The 13457-nt window shown below is 55.6% G+C and overlaps 1 protein-coding gene across 4 annotated transcripts in view; it reads right to left on the bottom strand.

The window, feature by feature from the left end:
• LOC144828333 (casein kinase II subunit alpha-like) overlaps positions 1-13457 on the bottom strand; it is a 213553-nt gene that overhangs the window by 16557 nt on the left and 183539 nt on the right. For all 4 annotated transcript variants that reach the window (XM_078686446.1, XM_078686445.1, XM_078686449.1 and 1 more), the window contains 2 exons: positions 3883-3993; positions 2672-2773 (listed from right to left, as the gene is read on the bottom strand). In XM_078686446.1, coding sequence (XP_078542572.1) covers positions 2672-2773; positions 3883-3993 — 213 coding nt within the window. The remainder of the gene's footprint in view (positions 1-2671; positions 2774-3882; positions 3994-13457) is intronic.

Raw genomic sequence — 13457 nt, 5'->3', positions numbered from 1 at the left:
CCTCTTTAAGCTGGTCTGGAAGGTGTTGCAAGAGCTGCTCTAGGGTGTCATAGTGCGCCCTATCGTATCTGGCCAACAGAGCTTGTGTGTTTGCTATGCGCCAGATGTTGCCCGCCTGCGCTGCTACCCTCTTCCCAGATGCCTCCAGCACTTTTGACTCTTTGTCCGAGGGAGGCGCTTCACCCGTTGTTTGGGAGTTTGCCCTCTTGCGGGCATTAGATACCACCAAAGAGTCCAAAGGCAACTGGCCTCTTATGTAAGTTGGGTCGCCAGGTGCAGGTCTGTATTTTTTTTCTATTCTTGGGTTGACCACCCTTGATCTTGTAGGTTCCTTGAAGATGTCTGCCGCATGCTTAAGGACCCCTTTTAACATCGGGAGAGTTTTGACAGTCTTTTCAGCAGCAGAGAAAGTGTCAAAAAGGAAGTCCACTTCCACAGGGTCAGCATGCATCTCCACCTTATGGTTTGTAGCTGCCCTTTCAATTAATGCATTAAAAGCCGCAGAGTCTTCAGTGGGTGATGGTTTAACGTTATAAACCTGAGGATCTTGGCCGTTTGCTGGTCCCCCTGATCACCTGTGTCCATCCACGAGTCCTGTTGCTCATCAGGCTCTGTATTTGTTGGGAAATTGTATTCCTCATCCTGCTCCCCTTCATCCCCCTCTGAGTATGTGGGTGAAGGTGTCGCACTTCTCCTAGGCTGTGGGAGAATCTGTTCCACCAGTACTGGAGTGTCTGTTGCTGGTTTTTTGCGTTTCAGAGGAATTGTATACGATTCCAGAGGTTGAGACGTTATTTTCCTCTTGTAGAGCGTGAGCTTCCCGGTGTCGGCATCGATAAAATGCTCCGACCGTTCTGCCAGCAAAGGATGTCGATGACTTGCAGTCCCAGTCTGGGGAGTCGGCTTCGACACAGTGTCTTTGGGCACCGATCGCGGTGCAAAGGCCTTCGGCGCCACCTTAGGCGGTAACGTATAGAGGATCGGCGTCGAGGCGGTTTTCGGCGGCTCAGCCTGCTTCGGAGTGGAAGGATTCTTCGGTTCCGATGCCAAAGCCTTGTCCTTAATCCGCTTGAGGGAGTCTGAGACCTGCTTGGTAAAGGACACGGATGGTTTCGTCGACGCGACCAGTGACCTCGGCCCGCTTCCGGGCGTCGATGACTTCGGTTTATCTGGTCGAGGCGCAGGAGTACCCTTGACCGGTGCGCTTCGATCACTGTCCACGGCCGCAGACGTCGAAGCCGACAGCTTCGGATCGGCAGGTTTACTTTTTGGCGTGAGAGCCTCCGACCTCGGCTCTGCGCCCTTGACCGACGGCGCCCCGACGGGCCTTGTGGTCTTCGGGTCGACAGTGTTGCCAGCTGCAGGCCCGACTGCCTTCCTGGGCTTCGGCTCGACCGCCTTGGACACTGGCTCGCTGCCTTTCTTCGAGCTTGGCTCCTTGACCACCTTCGGCACCTTTGTCTGGTCGACAGCTTTCATGGCTTTGGAGGCCTCCGAAGACGACGGCGTCGATTGCGGAGCAGACGTCTTCGGTTTCGATGGCGCCTCGGCCATCTTTGGTTGCGTCGATACCGATGGTTTCAGTTTCGTTTTAGGAAATGGCGGCTCCGCGGAGGTGTCCGAGGCCGGGCCGGAAGGCGGGGCCGTGGATCGAGGTGTAAGGTCTTGGGTAAGGCCGTGTGGCGATCCCGTGACCTGAGCCATTGTAATAGTACGAACGGGGCATAGCTCATCCTCCGAGCTATCTTCCGTGGCCCCATATGCTTCTTCGTCGTCCCCTACCTTCTCGACGATTTCCTCTATGTCTTGGCTGTGGACGTCCGCTCCGTCGCCGGACTCGACCTCCACCGTTGCCGGGGAAATCTGCAGGTGACGCACTTGCTCATTTGCTTCGGGGTCGTCGAAGATGTCCACCGGTGCTGGAGCCGATCGCCGGGCCTCGAGGCGCGCCACGCGCCGAAGCTTGATCGTCTTCTTCGATCGAAATTTTGAACAGGCCATACAGCTGGCCTCGTCGTGGTCCGGCGACAGGCACTTGTTGCATACGGGATGGACGTCGATGTGCGGGTACTTCGAACCGCACACGGGACACTTCTTGAACGGGCTCCGTTCCATGTTGTCGTCGATGGTCTTGCTGCGTTGACTAGGCCTCGATCCCCGAAGAGTCAAATGACCCCCCGGATATCCAATCTAATGAGTTGGAAGAAATTCGGGACCGAACGCAAACGATACCGACGGAAAAAGGAAGGCCTTTTGGCCTCGAAAGAGTTCCTTAACGATTCCGAACAGGAGACGTCGAAATCACATCCGAACCCAATGGCGGAAAAAAACAATCTGGGGATGGAGTCGATGCCCATGCGCACTGTAGTCCAGGGGAGGAGCCACCTATCTCATGATACTTCGAAGACTCTTCCAGGACAACAATGTGCAATCATCCGGACCCAACACTAGGCGGCAATCTATGCTATAGATATGAATTTAGCAGCCCACATGCCTCGAACCGTCATTTACTGATGTGAAGTTACAGCTGTTGGCACTTATTCAGCAGCGCAGCCTGTCTGCACCCCAATGTGATCTGGAACAAGCAGTGCTTGCAACAAAGACACTCGTAAAGCACTGGGCGCACTCACAATGAGGACCGACCGAGCGATGGAAGCTGCGGGCGTCTTACCTGGTCGTAGTTATCATGCCCGTGGAAGAAGGGCTCCTTCCTGAAGATCATACTGGCCAGCATGCAGCCTAAACTCCACATGTCTAAACTGTAGTCGTACATCTGTAACAAGAGCGAGAAGAGAGCAGTCACTGCTGGGGCCTCCTAACCACATACACAAGCACACACCGCTTCTGGCCACCAACAAATGACAAGCAAAGTCTTGGGGGTGGGGGGGGGATTGAAAAGGCAAGCTCACACACTGTCAACAAGGGAAAGACTGGGTACTGTGATCTCCAAACCCCAAAAAACAGAACTCTCTGCAGTGGACATGGCCGCCGGTGCCGGTTCCTAGTAATCATGATTAGAGGCTTAAGGGCTCATGATGAGAAAACACAGAGGTGTGAGAGTGTAAGTGTGGGAGATGCCAAGCACCCCAAGGGCAAACATGCATCAGCGACAGAGACTACCCCTAGGTCATCCCGGTCCTCAGTCTGTGCAGCTCTAACTCATCACCTTCTCTGAAGAGGGACCTTTATACCCATCATCTACCACCAATGTGGACGGCTTTTATTTGCAGATATAACAGATCACCAAAGAAGGAGAAAATGGAAATATGTCCCAGGCCAAGGCTGCATCGTGTGTGAGAGTTCAACCACCATGTCAGAGCGTTCACAGTGGTCTCCTGTAGCCACAGGGTGGCCTCTGTGTCTGGCAGAGCTGTGCAGGCCCTTTCTTCTCCAGTGCTTCAGTTTGGGAGTCCCTATCTAACTGGATTTGCCCTGGGTTTTCTGTCACCTCAGACCTCACTCTCCTGTGAGTGTTTAACCACAGAGGAGTTTTCCACTGGAGTGAAGATTCAGCTCGTGGAAGGAAATGGTAGGACAGTGAGTGGGGTACCTTCTTTCCAAGGTTTAAACTAGTCGCTGGACTGATGGTGAAGGCCATGCAGCTGGCTCTTGATCAGACTGATTATCAGGAAGGGACACCTAGTATTCAAGGGACGGAAGCCTGGCTCCCTGACTTATGTAGATGCCTTGTGAGTTCTGCCCCAGAGTCAAGAACCCTTGATAATCTGCAGCCAGTGCCAAGAGATTCCTTTTCATGAACCCTACTCAAGAAACTGAAGGGGATACGCAGCCCTACTAAAGTCCGCTTTGTGGATCCTTGTCACGAGTGCAGCACATGGAAGGACTGTGCATTAACCGCAGCGCTCGCGCACTTCCTCTTACCTGATAATCTACCAATAGTTCAGGTCCTTTGAAATATCGAGACGCTACTCGCACATTGTACTCCTGCCCAGGGTGGTAGAACTCCGCCAAGCCCCAGTCTATGAGCCGAAGCTAAAGTGGAGAGAAAGAACAAGAGAGACCAGGAAATTATCATGTTCATGCAATAGCAGGGTCATCACAGCAGAGGGTAACCACAGCAGAGGGTCACCACAGCAGACTGGGTCACCACAGCAGACTGGGTCACCACAGCAGACTGGGTCACCACAGCAGACTGGGTCACCACAGCAGAGGGCCACAAGAGCACTTTGGTCTGCTTGACTTCACAGCAGGCTGGAGGTACCCTCTGGCCATAAACAGCACTGGGTGGCCGGGAACCTTCGATGCGCTGTCAGTGCAGTGCCGGGTCAGAGGACATCCTCCATCCAACATAAGAGCAGTGCCAGGACGGGGGTACCCCTTACCCAACCTTAGTGTAGCACGGGGTCAAGTGGGACCCCCTACCCTTTGTACAGCACAGAGTCAGGACGTCTCCCTCTAATCATCGTTTGTATAGGATAAGGTTAGGAGTGTACACATACAGGGTGAAGAGGAAGTTCTTTATCCATCGCCTGCACAGCAGCCTCTAGCCACTATGAGTGCATTACAGGGTCTGGATGGAAACTTCCAATCATCACAAGTGCACATGGGGTCAGACCACCTTCTGTTTACCATAAGCACAGGGATTGGAGGGAACCTTCTATCCCTCATAGGAGCTGCACAGTGTTGGTGGGCACCATGTACATCATGAATTCAGCAGGAGATGAGGTCACGAATACAGCGCGAGTTCTAAAGTGCACCTCTAACCTCATGAATGCAGCACGAGGTCGAGAACGCGCCTCATGAATGTAGCACTACGTCGAGAACACACCTCTAACATCATGAACGCAGCAACGAGGTAGAGAGGGAACCTCTAACATTAACGCTGCACAAAGTCGAAAGGGCACCTCTAACCTCATGAACGCCGCACGAAGTCGAGAGGGCACCTCTAACCTCATTAACACCGCACGAAGTCAAGAAGGCTCCTCTAACCTCATGAACGCAGCAAGAGGTCGAGAGGGCACCTCTAACCTCATGAACGCAGCACAAGGTCGAGAGGGCACCTCTAACCTCATGAACGCAGCACAAGGTCGAGAGGGCACCTCTAACCTCATGAACGCAGCACAAGGTCGAGAGGGAACCTCTTACCTCATGAACGCAGCACGAGGTCGAGAGGGCACTTCATGAATGTAGCACAAGGTCGTGGGGGCACCTCTAGCTTCATAAACGCAGCACGAGGTCGAGAGGGCACCTCTAACCTCATGAACGCAGCAAGAGGTCGAGAGGCACCTCTAACCTCAAGAATGCAGCTCTAGGTCGAGAGGCACCTCTAACCTCATGAACGCAGCAAGAGGTCGAGAGGGAACCTCTTACCTCATGAACACAGCACGAGGTCGAGAGGGCACCTCTAACCTCATGAACGCAGCAAGAGGTCGAGAGGCACCTCTAACCTCATGAACGCAGCAAGAGGTCGAGAGGGAACCTCTAACCTCAAGAATGCAGCTCTAGGTCGAGAGGCACCTCTAACCTCATGAACGCAGCAAGAGGTCGAGAGGGAACCTCTTACCTCATGAACGCAGCACGAGGTCGAGAGGGCACTTCATGAATGTAGCACAAGGTCGTGGGGGCACCTCTAGCTTCATAAACGCAGCACGAGGTCGAGAGGGCACCTCTAACCTCATTAATGACGCATGCAGTTAAAAGGGCACCTCTAACCTCATGAACGCCGCACAACGTCGAGAGGGCACCTCTAACCTCATGAGCAAAGCACGAGGTTAAAAGGGCACCTCTAACCGCATTAACGCCGCACGAGGTTGAAAGGGCACGTATAACCTCATAAACACAGCACAAGGTCGAGAGGGCACCTCTAACCTCATGAATGCCGCACGAGGTTGAAAGGGCACCTCAAACCTCATGAACGCAGCACGAGGTCGAGAGGGCACCTCTAACCTCATGAACGCAGCAAGAGGTCGAGAGGCACCTCTAACCTCAAGAATGCAGCTCTAGGTCGAGAGGGCACCTCTAACCTCATTAACACCGCACGAAGTCAAGAGGGCACCTCTAACCTCATGAACGCAGCAAGAGGTCGAGAGGCACCTCTAACCTCATGAACGCAGCAAGAGGTCGAGAGGGCACCTCTAACCTCATGAACGCAGCAAGAGGTCGAGAGGGCACCTCTAACCTCATGAACGCAGCAAGAGGTCGAGAGGGCACCTCTAACCTCATGAACGCAGCAGAAGGTCGAGAGGGCACCTCTACCCTCATGAACGCAGCGCGAGGTCGAGAGGGCACCTCTAACCTCATGAACGCAGCAAGAGGTCGAGAGGGCACCTCTAACCTCATGAACGCAGCAGAAGGTCGAGAGGGAACCTCTTACCTCATGAACGCAGCACGAGGTCGAGAGGGCACTTCATAAATGTAGCACAAGGTCGAGAGGGCACCTCTAACCTAATTAACGTCGCACAAAGTTGAAAGTGCACCTCTAACCTCATGAACGCAGCACAAGGTCGAGAGGGCACCTTTAACATTAACGCTGCACAAAGTTGAAAGGGCACCTCTAAGCTCATGAACGCCGCACAACGTTGAGAGGGCACCTCTAACCTCATGAGCAAAGCACGAGGTTGAAAGGGCACCTCTAACCGCATTAACGCCGCACGAGGTTGAAAGGGCACCTCTAACCTCATGAACACAGCACAAGGTCGAGAGGGCACCTCTAACCTCATGAACACAGCACGAGGGCACCTCTAACCTCCTGAATGCAGCACGAGGGCAAGACAGCAACTCTAACCTCAAATACACAGCACAAGGTCACATTTAACCTCATTAATGCAGCACGAGATCGAGAGGGCACCTCTAACCTCATGAACCCAGCACAAGGTCGAGGGCACCTCTAACCTCACAAAACCAGCACAAGGTCACAACAGCATCTCTAACCTCATGTATACAGTACAAGGTCACATCTACCCTCATTAACCCAGCACAAGGTCAAGAGGGCACTCATAACCTCATTAACGCAGCAGGAGGTCGAGAGGGCACCTCTAACCTCATGGATGCAGCACAAGGTCACCTCTAACCTCCTGAATGCAGCACGAGGTCGAGAGGGCACCTCTAACCTCACGAATGCAGCACAAGGTCGAGAGGGCACCTCTAACCTCATGAACGCAGCAAGAGGTTGAGAGGGCACCTCTAACCTCACGAATGCAGCACAAGGTCGAGAGGGCACCTCTAACCTCATGAACGCAGCAAGAGGTCGAGAGGGCACCTCTAACCTCCTGAACGCAGCACTAGGTCGAGAGGGCACCTCTAACCTCCTGAACGCAGCACGAGGTCAAGAGGGCACCTCTAACCTCACGAATGCAGCACAAGGTCGAGAGGGCACCTCTAACCTCATGAACGCAGCAAGAGGTTGAGAGGGCACCTCTAACCTCATGAACGCAGCAAGAGGTCGAGAGGGCACCTCTAACCTCCTGAACGCAGCACTAGGTCGAGAGGGCACCTCTAACCTCATGAAGACAGCACGAGGTCGAGAGGGCACCTCTAACCTCATGAACACAGCACGAGGTCGAGAGGGCACCTCTAACCTCATGAACGCAACATGAGGTCAAGAGAGCACCTCTAACCTCATGAACGCAGCAAGAGGTCGAGAGGGCACCTCCAACCTCATGAACGCAACATGAGGTCAAGAGAGCACCTCTAACCTCATGAACGCAGCAAGAGGTCGAGAGGGCACCTCTAACCTCATGAACGCAGCACGAGGTCGAGAGGGCACCTCTAACCTCATGAACGCAGCTCTAGGTCGAGAGGGCACCTCTAACCTCATGAACGCAGCTCTAGGTCGAGAGGGCACCTCTAACCTCATGAACGCAGCAAGAGGTCGAGAGGGCACCTCTAACCTAATGAACGCAGCACGAGGTCGAGAGGGCACCTCTAACCTCATGAACGCAGCTCTAGGTCGAGAGGGCACCTCTAACCTCATGAACGCAGCTCTAGGTCGAGAGGGCACCTCTAACCTCATGAACGCAGCAAGAGGTCGAGAGGGCACCTCTAACCTCATGAACGCAGCTCTAGGTCGAGAGGGCACCTCTAACCTCATGAACGCAGCACGAGGTCGAGAGGGCACCTCCAGCCTCATGAACACAGCAAGAGGGCACCTCTAACCTCATGAACGCAGGAAGAGGTTGAGAGGGCACCTCTAACCTCATGATCACAGCACGAGGTCGAGAGGGCACCTCTAACCTCATGAACGCAACATGAGGTCAAGAGAGCACCTCTAACCTCATGAACGCAGCAAGAGGTCGAGAGGGCACCTCTAACCTCATGAACGCAGCACGAGGTCGAGAGGGCACCTCTAACCTCATGAACGCAGCTCTAGGTCGAGAGGGCACCTCTAACCTCATGAACGCAGCACGAGGTCGAGAGGGCACCTCCAGCCTCATGAACACAGCAAGAGGGCACCTCTAACCTCATGAACACAGCAAGAGGTCGAGAGGGCACCTCTAACCTCATGAAGACAGCACGAGGTCGAGAGGGCACCTCTAACCTCATGAACACAGCAAGAGGTCGAGAGGGCACCTCTAACCTCATGAACACAGCAAGAGGTCGAGAGGGCACCTCTAACCTCATGAACACAGCAAGAGGTCGAGAGGGCACCTCTAACCTCATGAAGACAGCACGAGGTCGAGAGGGCACCTCTAACCTCATGAACACAGCACGAGGTCGAGAGGGCACCTCTAACCTCATGAAGACAGCACGAGGTCGAGAGGGCACCTCTAACCTCATGAACACAGCACGAGGTCGAGAGGGCACCTCCAACCTCATGAACGCAACATGAGGTCAAGAGAGCACCTCTAACCTCATGAACGCAGCACGAGGTCGAGAGGGCACCTCTAACCTCATGAACGCAGCTCTAGGTCGAGAGGGCACCTCTAACCTCATGAACGCAGCTCTAGGTCGAGAGGGCACCTCTAACCTCATGAACGCAGCAAGAGGTCGAGAGGGCACCTCTAACCTCATGAACGCAGCTCTAGGTCGAGAGGGCACCTCTAACCTCATGAATGCAGATCTAGGTCGACAGGGCACCTCTAACCGCATGAACGCAGCTCTAGGTCGAGAGGGCACCTCTAACCTCATGAACGCAGCAAGAGGTCGAGAGGGCACCTCTAACCTCCTGAACGCAGCACTAGGTCGAGAGGGCACCTCTAACCTCAAACGCAGCACGAGGTCGAGAGGGCACCTCTAACCTCATGAATGCAGCAAGAGGGCGCCTCTAACCTCATGAACGCAGCAAGAGGGCACCTCTAACCTCATGAACGCAGCAAGAGGGCACCTCTAACCTCATGAACGCAGCAAGAGGGCACCTCTAACCTCATGAACACAGCAAGAGGGCACCTCTAACCTCATGAACACAGCAAGAGGGCACCTCTAACCTCATGAACACAGCAAGAGGGCACCTCTAACCTCATGAACGCAGCAAGAGGGCACCTCTAACCTCATGAACGCAGCAAGAGGGCACCTCTAACCTCATGAACGCAGCAAGAGGGAACCTCTAACCTCATGAACGCAGCAAGAGGGCACCTCTAACCTCATGAACGCAGCACGAGGTCGAGAGGGCACCTCTAAGCTCATGAAGGCAGCACTAGGTCGAGAGGGCACCTCTAACCTCATGAAAGCAGCACGAGGTCGAGAGGGCACCTCTAACCTCATGTATACAGTACAAGGTCACATCTAACCTCATGAACGCAGCAAGAGGTCGAGAGGGCACCTCTAACCTCATGAACGCAGCTCTAGGTCGAGAGGGCACCTCTAACCTCATGAACGCAGCAAGAGGGCACCTCTAACCTCATGAACGCAGCAAGAGGTCGAGAGGGCACCTCTAACCTCGTAAACGCAGCACGAGGTCGAGAGGGCACCTCTAACCTCATGAACGCAGCAAGAGGTCGAGAGGGCACCTCTAACCTCATGAACGCAGCACGAGGTCGAGAGGGCACCTCTAACCTCATAAACGCAGCACGAGGTCGAGAGGGCACCTCTAACCTCATGAACGCAGCAAGAGGTCGAGAGGGCACCCCTAACCTCAAACGCAGCACGAGGTCGAGAGGGCATCTCTAACCTCATGAACGCAGCAAGAGGTCGAGAGGGCACCTCTAACCTCATGAACGCAGCACGAGGTCGAGAGGGCACCTCTAACCTCATGAACGCAGCTCTAGGTCGAGAGGGCACCTCTAACCTCATGAACGCAGCTCTAGGTCGAGAGGGCACCTCTAACCTCATGAACGCAGCAAGAGGTCGAGAGGGCACCTCTAACCTCATGAACGCAGCTCTAGGTCGAGAGGGCACCTCTAACCTCATGAACGCAGCAAGAGGGCACCTCTAACCTCATGAACGCAGCAAGAGGTCGAGAGGGCACCTCTAACCTCGTAAACGCAGCACGAGGTCGAGAGGGCACCTCTAACCTCATAAATGCAGCAAGAGGCCGAGAGGGCACCTCTAACCTCATGAAAGCAGCACGAGGTCGAGAGGGCACCTCTAACCTCATAAACGCAGCACGAGGTCGAGAGGGCACCTCTAACCTCATGAACGCAGCAAGAGGTCGAGAGGGCACTTCTAACCTCATGAACCCAGCACAAGGTTGAGGGCACCTCTAACCTCATGAACGCAGCAAGAGGTCGAGAGGGCACCTCTAACCTCATGAACGCAGCACGAGGTCGAGAGGGCACCTCTAACCTCATGAACACAGCAAGAGGTCACCTCTAACCTCATGAACGCAGCAAGAGGTCGAGAGGGCACCTCTAACCTCGTAAACGCAGCACGAGGTCGAGAGGGCACCTCTAACCTCATGAACGCAGCACGAGGTCGAGAGGTCACCTCTAACCTCATGAACGCAGCAAGAGGTCGAGAGGGCACCTCTAACCTCGTAAACGCAGCACGAGGTCGAGAGGGCACCTCTAACCTCATGAACATCGCACGAGGTCGAGAGGGCACCTCTAACCTCATGAACATCGCACGAGGTCGAGAGGGCACCTCCAACCTCATGAACATCGCACGAGGTCGAGAGGGCACCTCCAACCTCATGAACGCAGCACGAGGTCGAGAGGGCACCTCTAACCTCATGAACATCGCACGAGGTCGAGAGGGCACCTCCAACCTCATGAACATCGCACGAGGTCGAGAGGGCACCTCTAACCTCATGAACATCGCACGAGGTCGAGAGGGCACCTCTAACCTCATGAACATCGCACGAGGTCGAGAGGGCACCTCCAACCTCATGAACATCGCACGAGGTCGAGAGGGCACCTCTAACCTCATGAAAGCAGCAAGAGGTCGAGAGGGCACTTCTAACCTCATGAACCCAGCACAAGGTTGAGGGCACCTCTAACCTCATAAACGCAGCACGAGGTCGAGAGGGCACCTCTAACCTCATGAACGCAGCACGAGGTCGAGAGGGCACCTCTAACCTCATGAACGCAGCACGAGGTCGAGAGGTCACCTCTAACCTCATGAACGCAGGAAGAGGTTGAGAGGGCACCTCTAACCTCATGAACGCAGCAAGAGGTCGAGAGGGCACCTCTAACCTCATGAACGCAGCAAGAGGTCGAGAGGGCACCTCTAACCTCATGAACGAAGCATGAGGTCGAGAGGGCACCTCTAACCTCATGAACGCAGCAAGAGGTCGAGAGGGAACCTCTAACCTCAAGAATGCAGCTCTAGGTCGAGAGGCACCTCTAACCTCATGAACGCAGCAAGAGGTCGAGAGGGCACCTCTACCCTCATTAACCCAGCACAAGGTCGAGAGGGCACCTCTAACCTCATGAACGAAGCAAGAGGTCGAGAGGGCACCTCTAACCTCGTGAACGCAGCACGAGGTCGAGAGGGCACCTCTAGACATCATTCTTTTATTACCCAGCAGTGCCAGCATGTAATGTAAGATCAGCTGCCCAGCCCAGCACCTGCCTATTGGACCTCCTTGGTGGGATGCGGCTCCCTGACAAAGCACGGCATCTGAGGTTACCAGGGTCAGTGGACAGGACGGGAGAGACTGGAGGAAGCGTGGTAGGTGGAGGCCAGAACTACCAAGTTCAGAGTCACCCAAACCAGCACAAGCTGGTCTGTACACAGTTACCACTCAATAACTGTCTGTACACTGCAGCAAAGGCAGGCCATTACACTACACTCATTCCAGTGCGGTACACTGCCGTACCTGATACTAATGCAGGCCACTGCTGTACACTCATTCCCGTGCAGTACATTGTGGTACACCGATACCGATGCAGGGCACTGCAGTACACCGTTACCAGTGCGGGCCGCTGCAGCACACCGTTACCAGTGCGGGCCGCTGCAGCAAACCGTTAACCAGTGCGGGCCGCTGCAGCACACCGTTACCAGTGCGGGCCGCTGCAGCAAACCGTTAACCAGTGCGGGCCGCTGCAGCACACCGTTACCAGTGCGGGCCGCTGCAGCACACCGTTACCAGTGCGGGCCGCTGCAGCAAACCGTTAACCAGTGCGGGCCGCTGCAGTACACCGTTACTAGTGCGGGCCGCTGCAGCACACCGTTACCAGTGCGGACCGCTGCAGCACACCGTTAACCAGTGCGGGCCGCTGCAGTACACCGTTACCAGTGCGGGCCGCTGCAGCACACCGTTACCAGTGCGGGCCGCTGCAGTACACCGTTACCAGTGCGGGCCGCTGCAGCACACCGTTACCAGTGCGGGCCGCTGCAGTACACCGTTACCAGTGCGGGCCGCTGCAGCACACCGTTAACCAGTGCGGGCCGCTGCAGCACACCGTTACCAGTGCGGGCCGCTGCAGTACACCGTTAACCAGTGCGGGCCGCTGCAGCACACCGTTACCAGTGCGGGCCCCTGCAGCACACCGTTACCAGTGCGGGCCCCTGCAGCACACCGTTACCAGTGCGGGCCGCTGCAGCACACCGTTACCAGTGCGGGCCGCTGCAGCAAACCGTTAACCAGTGCGGGCCGCTGCAGTACACCGTTACTAGTGCGGGCCGCTGCAGCACACCGTTACCAGTGCGGACCGCTGCAGCACACCGTTAACCAGTGCGGGCCGCTGCAGTACACCGTTACCAGTGCGGGCCGCTGCAGCACACCGTTACCAGTGCGGGCCGCTGCAGTACACCGTTACCAGTGCGGGCCGCTGCAGCACACCGTTACCAGTGCGGGCCGCTGCAGTACACCGTTACCAGTGCGGGCCGCTGCAGCACACCGTTAACCAGTGCGGGCCGCTGCAGCACACCGTTACCAGTGCGGGCCCCTGCAGCACACCGTTAACCAGTGCGGGCCGCTGCCGCACACCGTTACCAGTGCGGGCCGCTGCAGCACACCGTTACCAGTGCGGGCCGCTGCAGTACACCGTTAACCAGTGCGGGCCGCTGCAGCACACCGTTACCAGTGCGGGCCCCTGCAGCACACCGTTACCAGTGCGGGCCCCTGCAGCACACCGTTACCAGTGCGGGCCGCTGCAGTACACCGTTAACCAGTGCGG

The sequence above is a fragment of the Lissotriton helveticus genome, chromosome 4_1 (assembly GCF_964261635.1).
Source record: "Lissotriton helveticus chromosome 4_1, aLisHel1.1, whole genome shotgun sequence".
Taxonomy (NCBI): Eukaryota; Metazoa; Chordata; class Amphibia; order Caudata; family Salamandridae; genus Lissotriton; species Lissotriton helveticus.
This window is presented reverse-complemented; position numbering and strand designations above follow the sequence as displayed.